Raw genomic sequence first — 20,318 nt, forward strand, 5'->3', positions numbered from 1 at the left:
ATTCCTCCCAGGATGCCTGTCCTCACTTCCACCCTCTCTAGGCTTTGTTTTTGTATTTTGTTCTGTCTTGGAGCTCCTTGCTCATCCAGGCAGGTGTCCTGAACTTTCTACCTGACTTTCTCTTTGACAACATTTCTGAGGATGTAACATTTCTGAGCTTGGAAGAAGTGATCCTTTGACTATACCAGTTACCTTTTCTATATAAAGCCTTAAATATAAGGCTTTATTCCATGGTACTCTACCAAGAAAATCCATGAAGTGGTCAAATTCTGCTCTTCTGAAGTCAAGGCTAGCTAGCATCCACCCTTCTCTCTTCTCTAAGGATTTTGTACCCTAGAATTTCACAGTCACTGCACCCTTCAGCTTTATATTCCTCATCAGCCCCTGCTTGTTGCTGAGAAAAAGATCCAGCATAGCACCTCTCCTTGCTGGCTCCTCTACCTCTTAGAGAAGAAAGGTGAAAACTGCAAAAAAAATGCATAAGCTACCATTTTATTTATTTTCTTTAACAAAAATAATGTACCAAGAGAAGATGTGGTTCTGATAAATTCTCTGTCTGTTTAGGGACTAAAAATAAAAATGAACCCTTTTCTACATTCTGAAACCATATATCTAATGTAGGTCAGATCCAAAAAAAAAAAAAAAAAAAAGTGAAAAAAAGGGCTTAGACATTTAAGTCTGAAGTACCTTACTTTGAAGTCAAATCTTGAGCCCTAAGAAAGTATCTATCATGCTCACACAGGAAGGTTAATCCTCTCAGACTATGTATAAATACTTGGGAAAAAAAAGAGTGCAATCTATTTTTGCCCCTACTGGGAGCTGATCTGACATAAAACTGATTTGCTTCATAAGCAATATAACAACTGTGTGGCACAGTACCAAAGCTAATAATCACAGCTAAGACACAGGGAAAGCACCAATCCTATAACAACTTGCAGAACAGAGGTGTAAGAATCAATGTTAAAATATGCTTGCATTGCCATAAATAAAACCGTTGCATATGACATGGAAATTTAAGAAAAAGAAAAACCACAGTGCAGACACATTCAGCCAAAAAGATCACAGAAAACTATTTTTAATTTGCTATCACCCTATCTTGGCAACCATAAGAACATATACCTAATGACTGTCACAGTATCTATTGGCAAGTAGAGACAAACACACATTTAGAAAAAAAAGTAAGAAAACCTTGATTAAGAAATTGAAGACCCCAAAAAACTATAATTGAATTCAAAGCTTTAGAGGGTATGAGAACATGACCCCAGAGAGATAAAAAGTGACAAGTTAATTAAACAAGAATGTTCACCTTCCATCTTTTACTGAACATCTGATAAAACTATTTCACCATCACCAAAGAAAGAAACAATTTCTGTGACACTAGAATGAAAACATGTGACCATGTTTATTACTTCTTAAATTCCTCAATAGCTTGGATTGCAGATTGGGCAAATTTATCCGTTCCAAGGTGATAACAATATGCTTGTCTAACCAAGTAACACTCTTCACTGCATAACTGGCTTAGCATAACCTCTTCCTTCAGAAGCACGTTAATGATAATAAGAGCTTTGAGACAATTGCAAGAGTTGCCTGAACAATGTCCATTGTGTTGCATGAGGGCCAGCATTCAGCAGTGCATAAAATTAATATCCACTTGCAAAAAAATTGTAACATGTAAACAGTGTTGACTGCAATCCAAAGCACCAACAAATTCTACAATATTGTTTATTCACATAACGCACATATTCATATCCTGTCTCTTTTACCAGTCAGTAAAATAGATACATTCTACCTGCAACCTGAGATGTTCTATATCTACCATTGAAATTAATTACTCCTTCAGTATTAAAAAATCTCCATTAATGACTTGATAAATTTTGAGTCATATTATCCATGTTAACAGTCAGTCTTAAGGCACAAGAAAAATATATCTGTCCCTTAACCCTACATTTTTAAGAAACAAGATGCAAACCATCAAGGCTTGATAACAGACTTTTAAATAAATAAAAGATCTCCCAAAGGTCACCCAATGACATTTTAGTTTACAGCAGCTTTGAACTGAATTTCATATTTGTGGAAACTTGCACAGAAAAGTTTCCCAGAGAAGTTGTGGATGCTCCATCCCTGGAAGTGTTCAAGGCTAGGTCGGACTGGCTTTAAGCAACCTGGTCGAGTGAACAGTGTTCCTGCCCATCCCAGAGGGATTGGAACTACATCTTTAAGGTCCCTTCCAAGAAAATACTTGTATGGTTGTATGAAAATTACTTTTTAATTAGGGGAAAATGTAAAAATAATCAGGAAAAGTTCTAAAACATCAGATACTTTGACAGGAAAAAAAATGACAAATAGGAGCTATCCAAAATTCCCTAAAAATAGATTTATCATAGAAATGTTTGGTAACTATATGTCAGCTTGGACAACATTGTTAATCAAACTGAAACATTAAAATATATTCCTTTTTCACAAACTTTGGAACATAGTTCCAGTTCCAAAGATATACATTAAAAATATACAGAGGCCTTGGAAAACCTTAATCATATTAGTTCTCAAAGAACACAAGAATTTTGAAGACTTATGTGAAATTTCAGAAATTATTATTGGACCAAAATAAAGTTCTTAAACATTCTTCACTAAATATTAAAGCAGTGGTTTTTGTATGTCAGTCTTATTACCTCTTCTTTAAATACGGTTTCCTAAAAGTGCATTTGTTTTTATGAGGTTGAAAAATTTTACCACAAAAGTATGACGGCGACATGTTGTATTGTGTTTTTATCTCTTTGTAACAGTCCTGTAATGGTTTGCCCCTTCACCCCCCCATTGTCTCCCAATGGCTACACCCTGAGCTTTCCCACCCTTCCCCCAGCACCAATCTCCCTGAAAATGCTCAGTCACTCCCCTGTCCCCTCCCTGGTACCTTGTCAGTCACTCAGCTCCTAATCCCACTCTCCCAAAATCTTCCACCTTGGGCATCGAATGAGTGGACGAGGGCCAGGGCCTTAAACTTTCCCCATTGTTTTGTGTGTCTGTGCGGTGGTGCGTTGTTCCTCCTGGCTCCGGGCAGCTCCGGCGCCTTTTGGCACAGCCTCCCTCCGGAGCTCGGGCTCACCACTTCTCTCCTGCGTGCCTCTGCAGCGGCACGCTGGTCAGGGCTTGCTGGGTTTTTTTGCCCGCGTAAGGGTCCGAGGTGAAGAGGTAAGGAATGACCAAATCACCCACGTGGTAGGCAGGAAGGTTTTATTGGCCACGGAGAGCTGCGGCGGGAAGACTGTGACCCCTGCTTACAGCTTCCATGTGGGGGAAGTGGCCGCCGGGACTGGGGAGGAGCGGGATGATATAGGGGGTGTGACAGAGAGGGAAGACGCCCTCCTGCCCAATTGGGATGGGCGCCGTGGCGATGACGTGGCGACGGTGATCAACCAAAACACAGCAGGGGCGGACACGGGGCCCTGGGGAGAATGGGGTTGCAGGATCGGGGTGACAGACACCAAACTCCTGGGACTGGATGCGGGAGTGATCACAGGAGTGACGGGGGAACACTCCAATGGCAGGCAGCCTGGAGTGAGCCACTGTGGGGAGGGGGGAAACACAGGGGGTGCACAGGGGTACACAGGACTCGGCTAGCTAACATAGATCAGAACCCCTAATCTAAACTCAACCCCGGGATGCAACATGTCTGTCTGTCCTTTTGCCTTCCACTCCCCCGAATTCCCCCATTGGGTGGTGGGCGTCCCTTCCCCCTTGTCACTGCCCTGGTACTTAAGATGATTGTGAGAGCATCGAGGCCACTTTTGGCTACCGGGACAATGGCATTCAGAGCTCCCCAGAGCTTGCATTAAACCTGAGACTTTTTCCCTGGCCTTGAGTTGACTCCCTCATTACCTCCTCGGATGCTGCCTCTCCTCGTAACAAGGCAAACAGCGAAGCACTTTGTCTTAGCCACTCCCCAAATCTCCTCCAGAAACAGGGGAGTGTCCCCCGCTGCTGACCGTGCCTCGGCTGGGCAGGCGAACCCAGGGAGGTTCAGGGTAGGCACGGCAGCAGAGACACATTTCCCTCCTATTCATTTTAAGTCAAAAAACTGATGGTTTACATTAGAAAAAGAAAAAGAAAGTTTCTTTGAGTGTATTTTTTTTTTTAACGGAAGAATTTACCTTGACAAGCTGGAACTGGAACATCCCATGAGTAATACCCATATGGAGACTTCCTGCACACGGCAGTGCTTTTCCCAATGAGCCGAAAGCCGCGGTCGCAAGCCCAGCGGACCATGCTGTTGAGCTGTCCGCCTGTCTGACTGACAATGAAACCATGCGGGGGCGACTCTGGGGTGCTGCAGTAGAGAGCTTTAAACATAAATATTAAAGGAATAAAATATGTGTTCAGAATTCACATAGTAATTCTTGAGAAATTCTTATTGAACTCAGTGGACATCTGATTGGACACTGAGAAAATATTGCTAAAAGTTGTAATTTATGTATGATAATGCATGTATTGACCAATTTCATAAAATATACAGGTGATAAAAATAGAGCTTTATAATCTATTTACAAGATTCAGGTTTCACTAGACTGCAAAAAAATAGTGATAGCTCACTTTTATAATTGGCTATAGCTTTGAGGTTTGGGGTTTTTTTACCATCTTCTTTTTAAATCAAATAACTACTGAACTTTAGTTTATGATGAAATTTATTGCAATTGTGTACATTTCAGTAGTATATAAATTTTTGAAAGAGGGAAAAAACTAGTGCATCCTGAACATAACTCTTTTTAAATAGTCCTTTTTTCTGGTCCTAAAAAAGTTCTTTCATTTAAGTTCTGTGATACACTGAACTGAAGTAAAACATTTAAAATAGATTTTAATGATATTTATGACTATCACCACAAATCCATGGCAAAAATACTGAATCTGCTTTTAGTTGTTGATTTATTTAGAACACATTAAGTCTTACAGAAGTCTTATCTCAAAACAATGAAAAAAAATCATAACTCACTATGAGAGCAAAAAATATTTCAAAGAGTTACAGTTATTGTAATCTGAAATTATTAATGTACTTAACAGCTCTGATACTAAATACTGGTTACTTATGATGTTTCCATTATCTCCCTTGGTTATTGAGTACCAAGTAATTTAGGTTTGGCTATCTTGTCATAGGAGTGGACCAGAAGGCTCTTACAAGCTGGTAACCACTTAAAGATGAATTTTGATTGTGTAAAAGTTTAACTTGGTCTCTGATTAATTTGATTAATTAATTAATTAATTTGATTAATCTGCTAACCATAAAGGCTGTTTTCCCTTTTTGCAGGAAAGAAAACTTAGCTGGAATTTGTTTCCAAGTGCTTTCTTTATGCTTTGAAGAAATGTTGATATCTTGATATTTATTTTCTCAGGAAAATAGAGAATTGCTGCTTCACTCGCTCTTTCCACATCTCATGTCTTACTTCAGGTCAATGTTTTTCTCACATAAAAGCTTCCTCTGACCAGAATGGAGTCATATGGCTGATTGTTTACCAAAAAATATTTATTAAACATACTAAAGCAAAGAGCAGAATCAGAACTACTGCTATATGTTTCAGTCCATATAATATGAAAGTATTTTCTTCCTTACACTAAATGTCTCCTGACTTACACTTTTTGAAAGAACCAGAGATACAGAGACATACGAGTATTTGCTATGTGAAACAGACCACTAGAAAATATTTCCTGTCTACCTCTCAACAGTTCTCTCACTGCCTGTAAGGAAAGACTTTGAAGAATTTTCTCTTCTTTCTCTTTTAACAGATCCAAAACAGACTACAGCAAATGAAAATTGATAGCATATATTATTTTAAGCCTAGTAAACAGCGAATTTTAGCTAATAAACAACAAACATTGTAAGTCTGAGAAAACTGTCCTCTCCTAAAGGGAAAGATGGAACTGATATGATTTTGTGGTATATATGATTGTAATTATTTTTCTCCAATTGTGAAGTAGCCAAAAAACTGAGGAAAACAAAAAAAAACCTCAGCAGAAAGAATTTTATACTTATTATTTCTTTATCCACCTTGTGAAATACAACAGCTGTTATGCCAATAACTTCTCTAATATCTACAGATACCATTCCCAGTATTCTTTTTTGTGTGTATTTCATATCTTTGGTCATCATAAAAAAATCAAATCTAGATTTGTGCAATTGCTGTAAATTGCAACAAATCTACTTTAGCTTGACTAATTAAAATACTTTCCAGTAAAATAAATATTATATAATAATTCTCTAAAAGCAATTTTTGTAAAATCTGACTTTGTCAGGTACCATTTCCATACACTATTCATAAATATGTTAATTTTAATTAATAACACATAAAATACTGGCTTTTTTACATACTAATTTATCTCTTTTGATGTTGATTGCTGCTTCTGTTGAACCTTAAATTAAAGAGCTCAACCCTTCAGGGTCTCATATTTTTCCACTTTCTAGCTGTTCACTCCTGCCTTGTTGCAATGCTTTCCCCTGTCCCACCAAAACTCTTAATGATGAATTACACAAAGATCTTGTTAGAAAAACACCCCAGTATGAAGAGGTGCCCAAGTGCAAATAAATGGGAGCTAGAAGGGGAAAGCTGCTTCTTTTATCTTTAGTACAGGCTTATGCCATTTCAAAGCCCTGTCTTTTATTAATTCTCTACAGAGCCCATGTGTGGGGATTTTTTTCCGCCCAAGATGAGGGTCATTAGATTCATATATATAGAACAGATTGGATTTCCTTTCAGTTTGGTTAATTAAGGATGCCAAACATAGCTTATATTACCCTTTTCACATAACCAAATTGTTGCACATTGAAATTTTATGCACATTATAAAAAGTCATATTTGCATACCTATATATCTTATCCTGAAACCTTTTTTATTGGTGCCATGATCTGCTGACCACCGGAGAAATACTTCATGGCCATTGCTGGTGATGTTTAGAGAAGATGAATAGTCCCCGCTGAGAGATATGAGCAATGGGCTATGACTATTTGGTCCTTGGTACAAAGAAAGAAAAAAAAAACAGAAGGAATAAAGGAGTTACAAAGTATAAAATAACATACAATAAAACATATGCACACAATTAACATATATGCAAAACATTCTTCAAGCAAATGGCAAATTAATTTTAATTAAAAAATTGAAATATGTTATAACTGGAATTTATATATTTGCTCAAAACAAAAATTATTTCTAAGTACAGTATGCAGTGCAATTTTAAAATAAAGTAATCCAACAGTTCTTTTTATCATAACAAATCAAAATAATTGCCTAAGATTTTTTTATACTGAAAAATTATGATATGCATAAACAATAGTAATTAGACAGAAGCAATATAAAAAAACAATTATATAGAAAAGGTATCATCCAAAGTTATGTATCCTACAGTTACCATCAAAAACCTCAAGTATATCAAATTCCTTTTCTGTCTGGAAGAATTCAAAGAACATGCTGATATTATAACCCTTTTCCACAGTAATGGTCCATGCACACATCTGGAGGTTTGGGTAGCTGTCAGGATATCCAGGGCTCAGTATTACGCCTGTTGAATCCAGACGCATTTCGTTGGCTGGACAGAGCACTGTGAAACAGAAAAATAGGCAAAAAAATCTTAAGCCCATTATTTCTATTTAATGTGATTGACGAGATTTTCCTGTGTTTTAAAGAACTGCATTACTCATTCTATTTCTTTAAATTGAGCAACATGGTGATTTAAAATATGATGAAGGGATTTAATTTTGCATTTATCTGGATTCACTAGGTCTACAAGAATAACTATCTCATTAAATAGAAATAGTTAGCATTATCATGTTATTGGAAGTTTTTTCAAAAAATATGTTTGCCTCATAATATATGAACAAATGCCTTCAGTATATTCAGAACCTAACACTGCTAAACAAGAGCTTTGAAATCTTTTTATACTGACAACTAACTCCTTCATGAAAATGAGTTAGTCCTGAGTTACACAAGAAAAATAATAGGATCTTAGTTTTCTCAAGAACACTGGAAATAACATTGTCTCATTAATTACAAAAATCAGGTTTTATGTTGAAAAAGTCATTGGAAAGAACATAGGAAAGCAGAGAAAGGGAGAGAAAAAGAGTATTTATCTTCATAAAAAAACTTTATAAGAATCATATAATATTTGGGTTGGAAGTGACTTTTGAAGATCTAGTCTAACCCTCTGCAAACTCATCCAAACTGAACTTGAAAAACTGCATCTGCCCACGTATTTTAAAAATATTTGTATATCAGTTGCAAATTGCCATCTAGTTACTAAACTTCAAAAGTTGTTTCTCATGTCCTGTGTTTGTTTCAATTACTCAAGAAGAGATTGAATATAGCACCTCCATCCCACTTAAAAAATCTCATATGGCTGGAATCTGGCTGTCAAACCACAGTGCTATACCACTTGCGACACATATCTCAAGAAAATGAACAAAGTAATCCTCTCAGCTTTATACATACATACAGACATATATTTATAAAAAAATATGTGGCAGGAAGACTATAAGAGTAATCTGGTTACACTCATTTATTTGCAGCTGGTTTTGCCTTACAGACTGTCCTTATTTCCAGAATTTTCAGCTAAAGAACCCTCAGGAATCGTATAGAGAATTTAAAGATGGTTTCTGTTAAACAGATTCCTTTGAGAATTGGGTAGCTAAGTTTCATGTGAATCAGAGAAAATGTATCTCTGTATACATAAAATGTATACAGTTAGGAGATACCATTCAAGAATTTTCTCAGGGTCCCCTTATTATTATGCAAAATATAGTTTGAATCTTCTTACTCTGAAATTTTCATTTTATCCTGAAAGTAGAAGCTAATTTGAAAGAAAATTAAAGGCTAAGTTTCATGCTTTGCTTGGACAATACTCTATTTTAACTAAGTAAGATGATAGAAATTGGCTAAACTGGTGGAATTTAGTGACTATTTTCACATCTAAAGGAAATCTGCAAGAATTTTAAGAAATGCTCATCCAACTGACACACACAAGAGAAAAATGGAGAAAAAAAGTGACATAGCTTTAAATAGTACTAAATGTGATGTAAACTAACCTGTATTAACTAAAATTACCAAATAAATATTAAATATAGTTTGCGTCAATTTTTTTAGGAATTCCTCATTTATCTAGTATATCTTTACTGCAATATATTAGATTCAAGACTAATAGTATTCTTATGTTACTTAAGTTTTGCTCAGCAGCATTCTTCAGATTTACTTATGGATTAATTTTGAATGTAGGTATCAATTTATTTCAAGCCAAAAATTAAAGAAAAATTAAATTGTATGCCACTATACTGGCTAAAGCATATAACATATGCACAAGGTTAAAGCATCAGGAATTAACAGTATTAAGTAAAAAAAAAATGCTCTACCCAGTGAAAAGAATTTGTAAACTAATACTAATATGAACCAACAGAAGAACTGAGACTTTTCCTTGAAAGTGACTCCTCCGTAGTGTGTTATACTCTGTACAATGAAGTATGGTAGCTTACCCATAGACCAATGTGATATAGTAAAATCATGAAATACAGAATTTTTTTGGCATGTATTTTTGCTGCCTTCAGATTCCACAAAGCTCTCTATTCATCTTTCATTACTGAAATGTAACATATATTGTGATCTTCAAACTTAGACATCAGATTAATAAAGAAAAAAGAAAATATGCTTTTTTTTTTTTCTAGGTTGCCAGTAGGACTGGTCATTTTTAACACAATTTGACAAATTCTTTTGCAAATTTCTTTTTAATTTTCTGAATCTAACTCTGAAGACCATGTTAATTTCATTCTGCTTTAAACAGAAATTATAAGAGCATTGATTTAATATTTAGCATTTGAACCAATGTTTAGCATTCATATCTGGCAGATAAAAGATTAGCTATGGTAAATGAAGTCATCATTCTTGAGGTTTTGTCTTGAGTCTTGCATTGAATTCAAATATGCCTTCAGCAACATGCACTGAGAGAACACTTCAGGATCAGCACATATGTCTCCATTTTTCCTATCTAATATTACATCATTTTAACATTTAAAACAATGCCTGGAGGTTACTATGGTTTTCCACCTATTAAATGCTATATATCTGCCAAGAAAGGATTAAATTTAAATTGGGGTGTTGGAAGTTATTTCTAGACACATTTGTATCTAACAAATTGTCTGGATTTTCAGAAATTATCAGTGTAAAAGTTCTTACAAAGCTCACATTTCAATTTAATTTTGAATTTTTAAGAACCACACTCAGTGCTGTGAATGATTTTGACTTCAGCATAGTTTCGTCCATAAAATCAGGGGAAAACAGCTTATTCAGTTGTAAGAGTAGACCCTTCCAGCTTTCCATTTTCCAGGAATGAAGGCAAAGAGTATATTTATATAACTTTCTTTTTAATTCTCAACTGAAAGCTTAGGTGAATATTATAGTAATAATAAAGTCCTAAAAATTAATATACTAATGTTTAATTTCTTAACATCTATATTGTGCACAATTTTATAATTTTAGAAAATGCTAAGAAACAGTAAAATATCAAAGTTTTACTTGTAAATTTAGTAGATTTATTCACAATTAATTTACTTTGCCCAATAAATCTTTCATCATGTGTGTTTTATGGATATGTTAAAGAATTAAAATTACTGGAGAAGGACACACCAAAATGTCAGATTGGTAGAAAAAAACAGATGGCAGTATTTTTCATATAATACGAACGTAAATCAAACACACTTATTGTGACTGATTTGGTAAAGTATTTTAATCCTGCTGTAGATGTTAGAATAATAAGCTCAGGAACAGATGGATCACAAAGGAATATCACAGAAACTAGCAGGATTCAAAATGGATTTTGTTTACATGATTTATACTTTTATGAGGCTGTGGTGTTTTGGTTTGATATTTTTTTCTTGAAAAAGCTTTATCATACATGTCTATAACTCTAGGTCCTTATTTATCCTTCCAGATATAAATGCAAGAATTAGTAGGAGAACATAAACTCATGCCCATCACTGGAACCACAAAGAGATTCAATTTTTTAATGAAGCATGTGCAAGGCTGATCTTCATTTGTTCCCTAAGCACTTTGGTATGAAAGAAAAATTATATTCTACCTTAACATATCAAATTTCAGTTTAATAAAGACTGGTTTAAAGGGTGATGTTAGATGGCCGGCAGGACTGTAATCGTTGTGACCTTAGCAATGAGATGGCATTATCTCTCTGTTTGCAGTTCTCAATAAGAGAGAAAGTGAACAAACACATGCACACACACACACACATGCAGAAAACCTGTTTTTTTAGAATACATTGAATAAAAAATGCAAGTACATAAAACTTCACTGGAAAATTATTTTGTGAGCTTGTTCACCCAAATCCATGCTAGGTTAATTTAGTGTTTTTGAAAATTCCCATATAAATTTTCATACTATTATGCTGTAGATAAAATGAGTCTCATTATTTAACAGACTCCCTGAAAAAAAAAAAAAAAAATAATTGTAAAATTATTTTCACAAAGTAGAGTAGCAGCCTTTTTAACTTGTGAAGTCCATTAAAAGATTACTAATTATTTTGCATTAATATCTAACATATACAAAACAAAACAAAGAGTGATATTGGGATAAATTATCAAAAGTCTGAAATAGTCTCAGTATGCTATCTTATGTAAAGAGATGTAAGCAGTTATTTAAGGAATCACCACTGAACTGGTCTGGTCTGGTCTGGCAGCAAGAAAATAAAAAGGAAAAAAAACCTTGACAAGTAGGTGGTGCTCCATCCATCTGAAGTCTTTCCCCTAGTCGGCATGTCAGAATCTCGTTACCAACCAGCGTAAAGCCTGGTTCACACTGGTACCTTATTATGTCTCCTGTTCAGAAAAACAACACAGGGCAAAACACACAAACAAAAGAAGCATTAAACAGCAATTAACTGGGACTTTTAGCTTTGAAAACATTATTGATTAATGAAGTTTCTTACCACCATATTATACAATAGGCTAAATGACCTCTGGCATAAACAACTTTGATTAGTCTAAGAAATGTGGTAAATGAGCTTTGTGTTGCACACTGTGCTGCATCTATCACTCCTTTCTACCACATTATTTATTAGATAGTTTGCTATGTTGTCTGGGTTTGACTAATGCTATGTGAACCAAATGTCCACAGAGCTTTAAGTAACATAATTTATAGGATAACCATTATAGAACTAAATAAAGGTCTAAGATCAAGTCAGTAATTCATACAATTCTGAGGGGAAAAAAAATAAATAGCAAATGAATTTGTTGATGCTATCTAGATCTGGCACTCTGAAAAGAAGACATTTCCATTTTTTAATTAAGAAACCAAAAATTCATATCATTTTATATACGAATAAAAGTAAAAACCTGCATATCCCAGCAGTTCTCTTTGGCACATATTACAGAGAAAAAAGAAAAAAAAAAAGTAATTTCTCTTTGTGACCTATACAACTAATCATATATTGGTGCATATACTAAAAAAATTATTTTCTTTGCCATCACGTGAGCCAAACTAGCTCACCAGACATTTGAAATCAGAACATAAATGATATTTCTTTGAAATATAGTTGGCTAAGTAATAATATTGACATGTCTCAGAAAGTCAATGTCATCCCCTTCTCTGATCCTCATAACTTTTACAAATTTGATTTACTTTTTAGGTCACAGAATCTTAATTCTAGCAGAGAATATACCATTGTCTACATGTTTTCTTATGGGTTTTGTTTGTTTCAGTGTAATATAATGTTTTATATTAAATACTATGAAAAATGTATTTTAAAATTAAGTCAATTACAAAGAGTTATTATATTACTTATATGTTATCTCTGAAACATGGATGGAATTCAGGATGCATAAGGAAAAGGAATGATTTTTTAAAAAATGTATTTTCAAATAAAAAACTAAAATATTACAAGTATGATTTCCATTCTGAAAAGCACCCTGTGCACAGTAAGTTTATTTCATAAACAAATTTTGTGCTTTTATTTTATTTTGTTTTAATATTACCTATTTCAAATTCGTCATCCTCAGCTAGAATTTCAGCATTTGGTATATTTGCTGGAGGCTGGCAGACACGGAGCTGATAGGCTATAAACAGGAACAAAGCACAGTTTACATTCTCAAACATAGTTATCATAGCCATGAAATAACAGATTTAATATTCACATTAGCAGGATGAACATAAAAACTCAATTTATATTGAAACTTTTAAAAGAATCAAAAGAAAGGAAATTAAAACATTGGACGGTGTCTGCATTCTCAATTTGTTATTTAGTTTTAGTGGTGAAATCCTCTTCATAAATAACACAAGAAGTTTAAAAGTGGTTGCCAATTTTATCACTTGAGCAATTTCAGTCAAAAAGTAAATATTTTTGTATTTTCAATCATTGCTTTGCTTGTTTTTGGTTTTGTTTTTTTTTTTCATGGTACAATTTTACTTTTGAACTCTTCCACTTTTGAAACCTTGCAATAAATACAAGTTTTGGGATCCCAAAGATTCTACACAGAGGCAGCATAACTAATGGACAGAAGCCTTTTGAATGTGAAATTTCCTAATAAACAAACAGTTGTGGAGTACACATAACCTGTAGATAGTGTCAGAGAATAATCCTGCTTTGAAAATTCTCATTTGAAGTTTGACACGAAATAATGTTCTGAGACTTAGCACATGATGCATAGCCAGGCAAGGTAACCAGGTCAAATAAATAAAAAATAAGTAGGAAGTATATGCAGAAGTGGTATAGACTGATTTTTTTTTCCCCGAAGATCCAATGAAAATGAGCCCAAGTTTGGAGACAGACAAAATGCAATCTGATCTTAATACAATTAGGACATAAATCTGACAAAAGAAATCACTTTGACATTTTTTTTACCTACAGTGGAGTCTTTCCTGTGTTAAAGTGTACGTTCAGGATGAAGTACGCTTGGTTTTCATTAATATTACATTTTCATACAGCATTGGTTTATAGCATTTCTCTTCAGCACAAAATACCATCTATTTATAGCAGATGACAGTTCAGCTTCAGTAATACACATTCTTGGTTGCTTCGTGTGATTGGATCCTTTAGTACTCTAATTGGTCAAACTTTTGAAAATCACAAAATTTATACTGTAAGTAAGACCTTTTGTTACTAATGAGTCATCCTTATTTGATATCTTCCTATTACACTCCTTTTCTTCAATCAGGTAATGAAGATCTACTTAAATCAGTGAGTCAGAAAGCCAAACCAATAAAACACACCAATTAAACATGAAACAGCTGTGCTGTTTACATCTTAAGAAAAATGATAACAAAATCATGAACACAATTAAAAATTGATTCAATAAAGAACTCCTACAATTTATCTCAAATGTCTCTCATTTTAGGGTATCAGGAGTATCATTAATTTAATCCCATAATTATTAATTTTAAATAAATTTTACTCCTTGCATTTATTTGACTCCTTGACTGCCTTTCCTTTATTACTATAATTTTTGTTCGGATATGAAGGATCAAAGACACAAAGATACAGAGAGATTTATTTATCTTGACAGCATTAGTACAAAAATAGTTTTAAATTTCTTTATAAGTAATCTTTGTGCTGCTCAGTTTGCATCTTTATTGCACATTATGGCCCACACCTGTGTATGACAATTTTCACAACAAAAGAAACAAGTAAAAGGAGATGTTTCGAGACACTTTAATAATAGCAAATTACTAAACCAGAAGAAATAGTCTCAAGTTACTCCACATGAGATTGGATATTAGTAAAAATGTGTTAACCAAAAGGGTTGCCAAGCACTGGAACAGTCTGTTCAGGGAAGAGGTGGAGTCACCATCCCTAGAAGTATTTACAAGACATGTAATGTGCTATTTATCAACATGGTTTAGTGGTAAAATTGGTAGTGTTTGGTTTATAGTTGGACTGGATGATCTAAAAGTTCTTTTCCAATCTGAATAATTCTATGATCCCATAAGCATTTTAGCATATGTTTGGTCATATATTGATATATTAGTAGATATATATGGACTCATTAATTAATACAAAATGTTGTTTTGTCTTTTGCAATTTGATACAAGCAATATAGATGCCAAGATTTGGAATGGAAATTCTGATTCCTCTCTGCCTAGCCCTGCTGGAGTCTCTATGCCATAATCAATTGCTGGTGGTTTTTTTTCATTGTAGGCTTTATGTATTTTTCTGTTTTGTTTTGCTTAGCTTAAAGCTCCTTTAATCCCGTCAATTCTGTCTATCTGTATTCACCACTGTCTTTAATAAGTCAAAAACAAAGTCTTCTAGTCACAAAATTTGACCAGGATTCAGAAAACAGGATGTAGTCTGTTCTGTGTTTCCTAGGATGTTCAGTCCAATGGGCATTCACAAAGCACCTAAACCACCCTTACTTCTCAATCTGTTTCCTTGTAATTATAGCAATGTACAAGACACTTGTCCACAGAGGGTCTGGATGACTACAAAAAGAGATAGAATTCAGTGGATTAATTCATACACATTTTCATTCAATCAGTATTTAATTCAAGTTAATTAACATTAACTACACTATGTAATTCACTATCATTGAACTATATAGTGTAGTAAAGAATATATCATAGGTATAGTTCACTACTACTGGCATCTCTACAAAAACAACACTTACTCCAAAATATCCAAATGTCAAAAAGAAATTTGATGTCCTCCAAAAACATACATGTTTCAAATGCTTTTTAGAAGCATTGTAAAAAGTAAAAGTATGTGCACCTTGACCTTTAGGGTCTTGATGCTGCCTTCTTTGTTCATGTTTCTTCATAGTGCAATCTTTTTATTTTTGTTTGAATAATAGTAAATTTTAATATCTGGTCAAGAAAATAACTCGTTTTCATAATTCATGTTAGTCTTTCATATGTTTGCATTGCCCTAGTAGTGGTCAATCATATTAATAATAGCAACTCTTCTTAGAAAAAGCAACTGACTTTTTTTATGCCTTGTCTTCCTCTAGTGACCAATAAAAACAATGAAAAAGTTTCATTTGCCACACTTACCATGATAACTAAGTACAAAGAAGCCACTGGTAGTAAAGTCACTGTGAAACTTTATCAGAATCTGATTGGAAGTGCTATAGACTGATTCTAGTGCTGTGTTGCCACTAAATTGTCCAATTTGAGGGGAAGTTTGGTCTGGTCCATCCCTAAGAAGAACAAACAGAATAATTTTTTTTCTTTTTTTTCTTTCTTTCTTTGCTCCAAAAAATTAATATGATTTCTCCAAATTTTAAGTGACTGCAGTAAATTTTCCCTAGATTATACTAAAAGGCATGAGACAACTAATGTAAGATAAAACAGACAACAAGGGCTGAAGACCTTCCTGTATGTGGACTGAATACTAATTCAACCACCTTTTCAAAGTCAATTCAAAGTCAAATTCTTATTTTCTAATAAAAATTTCAGCCAACTCAAAATTACTGAATTTGTCATTGTACTTCATCTACTTGCCATATAACCTCTGATCACATTTTTGTATCTATACTTTCAAATGTAGCCATCAGAAAAAATATAAAACTAATAACTGCTCATGTCCTCCAGTCTTTTGAATCTGATAGTTTCTAGGAAATTTAAGAGATAAATAGGGTTGTTATAATTAATTAATAGAATAAATTAAAAATACAAGAATGAATATTGGCTATAGTAAAAATAAACCCAAAATGCTTACAGACTACTGAATACAAGATTCCCCTTGAAAACTGGATGTTGACATTAATAAATGAACATTTTATTTGCAATTCTTATTGTAAGTTACTTTTAGATATGCTCTGTTGTCAGCATTTTTTAACCTACCTTTCCCTCCCTAATTAACAGTTTTAATGTTATTATTTATAGTTTATAGTATATATGGATAGATACAAATTGATTTAAAGTTTTGTTTTTATGAGTGATTCAGAGTTTTCTCAATCAATGTGTTGCTGTGTTATGAATGTTATATAAATGGTCATGTCTTTTTGACTCAGATAGTGTCATAATTTACCACTATAGGTAAGTATTAATATAATTATTGGTAGGTTTAACCAAAACTGAGTATGATATGCAGCTGATTAATTTCTTGAATCCTTCTTCATATGAATGTACTGATGTTATGTTGTACTATTTATTATGATTTAGACAGTACATGTAATGCTCGAAAGATCATTGCTACCTTATGGAGAATTTAAATACTCATTTCAATAGAAAAATTAAATCAAATTTTGTACTAAACAACAGTGGAACTGTACAGAGGACAGCATCATGATACAAGAGTATTAAATGTTCATCCTTGCTTCCTTCCAGATTAGAATTGTCAAATAGTAAGCAATAGATGTTTTAATTTAAAGTTATTTTTTTCAATAGTTATTAACATAATATATTTAAAAAAACCAAAATAAAAATATGGATATATTTTATTTGGAAAATTTTGTAGTAATATGTTTGTCCAAATTATGGCACATTAAGCCTTTCCCTTCTGCTTTAGCAGGGAAATTGCACACTTGGAAGCATTTGAATTGTGACTCAAATGGGGTTTTTTTGCATTGGAAACTGCTATAAAATTTTTGATCTGCACTATAAGTAAGTATCTCAGAAATCGTATAGGCTACATAATTAAATAGCCATCATGTATATAATACAATTTTTACACATGTGTACAAATGAGGACTAAAGCCATTAAATGTCTTGAAATATGTGGTGGAGGGATTAATGTGATAGGCTGCTTCTGAGAGTCATCATTCAGAGCCATGACAGACGTGGATTCAAGTACACAGAGAATAGAATTTGTTTACAGTTATTGTTAGCTCAACTCATTTCACAGCCAAATACAAAAAGAGTCCCTCGTTTTATATACTTTTGAGAATAAAATAAGCCAACTTGGAAGAAATTAACGAAGAGTTACTCTACTTTAGCTTCTAGTAGTCCTTTTCTAAAACACTAATACATACATCTAAACTCCTTTTCACTCCTTTCTTAAGTATTATTTCTCTTGATTGTTGACCAGATATTATAGCATACCTCTGTATGCCTTTCTTTGTTGACAAACTGAGAAATACTATTATTATTTTTGATTTCTTGTCCAGGGTTATCTAGAGAATGGTCAATTGAAAAACATGGATTGGTGCAACTCAGTCATTTCTCCTAGAGAGAACACCAGTTTCAAGGGGAAAATCACAAATCTATTCTTTTAAATTCATATTTGGTTATATAGTGTCACATGAAGATTAAACAAAAGCCCAAAGTGTTTTCTTACCAGACTGTTATGAAATCATATATTGGCTCTGTTTGGAGAACTGTGAAATTGATGTAAATTCCATTTCCAGGTGGTACTCTTACAAGCCAGAAGCAGTCTTGAAAATTTGGATACTCATCAGGGTATCCTGGAGAGTATATGGTGCCATTCATTGCAGTTATGTTTCCTCCACACAGAGCTATAAAAAAGACACTTTTTAAAAATAGCCAGTAAATGCTTTTTGCATTCTACTTAGAATATATAAAAGCTCTAGTTTTGAACACATTTGGTACACTTAACTTCATTGCATATGACCATTCCTATGCAAAGAAAACAGATTTCATTCACCTTTGTGCAGAGTCAGAAGTATATTTTGAGAGTATTTGTCAAATATAAAAGTAAAAAAAAATAATAATTCTGATGCAACAAATACTATCAGAAGTGAAATTAAAGAAATATATATACATATAGGGGGAATTTCCCTGCACAACTGAAAATTACTTTGTTAGGGCTTTGTGTAAGCTCCAGCTACAAATTAGCAACAAATCACACTAATTGTTTTCATGTATGGTCACAAGAAGATAGCCAACAAAATTAACAAATGAAAGAAGGCACATACAGGTTGAGGGGTGGGTGAAGATTAGAGGGGAACTTCAAAATTAAAACATTGTGTCCAACAGTATGAATAGTAATTTTGCATTCATGGATATAAATTCTGATACATAAAGTAAGAGTCCTCTCTGTAATTCATGTCCAAGAGTGCTAATTTTAGACATCATACAGTGCAAGAGTGACCATACAGATTCTGGACTTTCCTAACTATGTATTTCTGGAAAACTATTAGTCCAAACTAGATTATTTTCTTCATACAGATTTCAGATTTATGTTGAATATGACACTACCCTGTTATTACAGAAGAGAAATGTTATACAAGCCTAGCTCTGGAAAAGTAAGCAAAGCTTAAAATTGTATAATTTGCTTTAGTTTGCATACATTTGTTTTGCCCACTCCACCCCACAAAGTGCATGGTATGGCAATACAGATTTTCTAAAATATGCTTAAAAATCTTCAACCAGAGCAGTGTTGACATATAGGTTTGACATATAGGAATTATGCATTGTTTGTATTTAGCAAAAGCATATGTTATGGTTTATGTTTATAAACTTTGGTGCTGAACTGTAGGGTAAGAAGTGATGCACAGTGACACTTCAACCATTCAGACTCAACAGCTTGGGCACTGCTTTTCTTCAGCTTTAACCTTAAAGGCTCAAGAGGGTTTAAGTAGTACAGACAGAAATGGTCTTGCAGTCAGATCTTAGGGGAGTGAAGACATGGTCTGATGACTGTGAGAGAACAAGACTTCTTGGAAAAGGAGAGGGAACAGAATCCAAACAGGTTCTGAGGGAAGGGAGGCAAGGGGGGTGAGTTAAGAAGGGTCAGAGAGTGTTAGATAATGTTGAGAACAGGGTAAACAAATATTAGGTGCATGGCTATGCAAGAAGAGAGCAAAACTGTTTAAACGGAGGCAAGTTTAGTTGTATATAATTCACACTGTCTGCTTCAAGCAGTCTGATGAATGAAAAAAGGCTTGGTTTATTTTGTCTTACAATAAAGACATTAAAATAAATACAAATTTAAGACATACTGTGTATTTCTGGTACTAACCATACACAAAAAAGCCAACTTCATGTTAATGCTTTTGAACAAAAAGCCTTTATCTTAAATAAAACCAAGTGAAACTAGAAGATACCTCATTATCCTTTTCCTGCAACAATAAAACAAACAAACAAACAAACAAAAAAAAAAAACCAACAAAAAAGAAAATCAACTCAGAAATATCTGTAGCATATAAAAATGTCACAAACCCTTTATTAAAAATACCACAGTAAGTATCAGCACTAAACCCCGTGTAATTTAAGAAATTTGTCTAGGAGCTGAGTAGTGTTGACAGTCTGTAATCATGCAGCAAACATGCATCTTAGATCTCTATTACCAAGTTGGTGGATTTTTTTAAATCTTCATTTTTCATATCAAATTATGTAGAAACAAAGAACATTCACCTACTGTTCAGGAACTTCATCAAAACTGGTACTCAGAGA

At 33.7% G+C, this 20,318-nt stretch overlaps 1 protein-coding gene across 3 annotated transcripts in view; it reads right to left on the minus strand.

Annotated features, from left to right (window-relative positions):
• Positions 1–20,318, minus strand: part of CSMD3 (CUB and Sushi multiple domains 3) — a 587,056-nt gene that overhangs the window by 70,683 nt on the left and 496,055 nt on the right. For all 3 annotated transcript variants that reach the window (XM_053944919.1, XM_053944910.1, XM_053944900.1), the window contains 7 exons: positions 18,241–18,418; positions 16,014–16,159; positions 13,004–13,084; positions 11,735–11,848; positions 7,390–7,578; positions 6,848–6,994; positions 4,149–4,337 (listed from right to left, as the gene is read on the minus strand). In XM_053944919.1, coding sequence (XP_053800894.1) covers positions 4,149–4,337; positions 6,848–6,994; positions 7,390–7,578; positions 11,735–11,848; positions 13,004–13,084; positions 16,014–16,159; positions 18,241–18,418 — 1,044 coding nt within the window. The remainder of the gene's footprint in view (positions 1–4,148; positions 4,338–6,847; positions 6,995–7,389; positions 7,579–11,734; positions 11,849–13,003; positions 13,085–16,013; positions 16,160–18,240; positions 18,419–20,318) is intronic.

The sequence above is a fragment of the Vidua chalybeata genome, chromosome 1, assembly GCF_026979565.1.
Source record: "Vidua chalybeata isolate OUT-0048 chromosome 1, bVidCha1 merged haplotype, whole genome shotgun sequence".
In the NCBI taxonomy this organism is placed as follows: domain Eukaryota; kingdom Metazoa; phylum Chordata; class Aves; order Passeriformes; family Viduidae; genus Vidua; species Vidua chalybeata.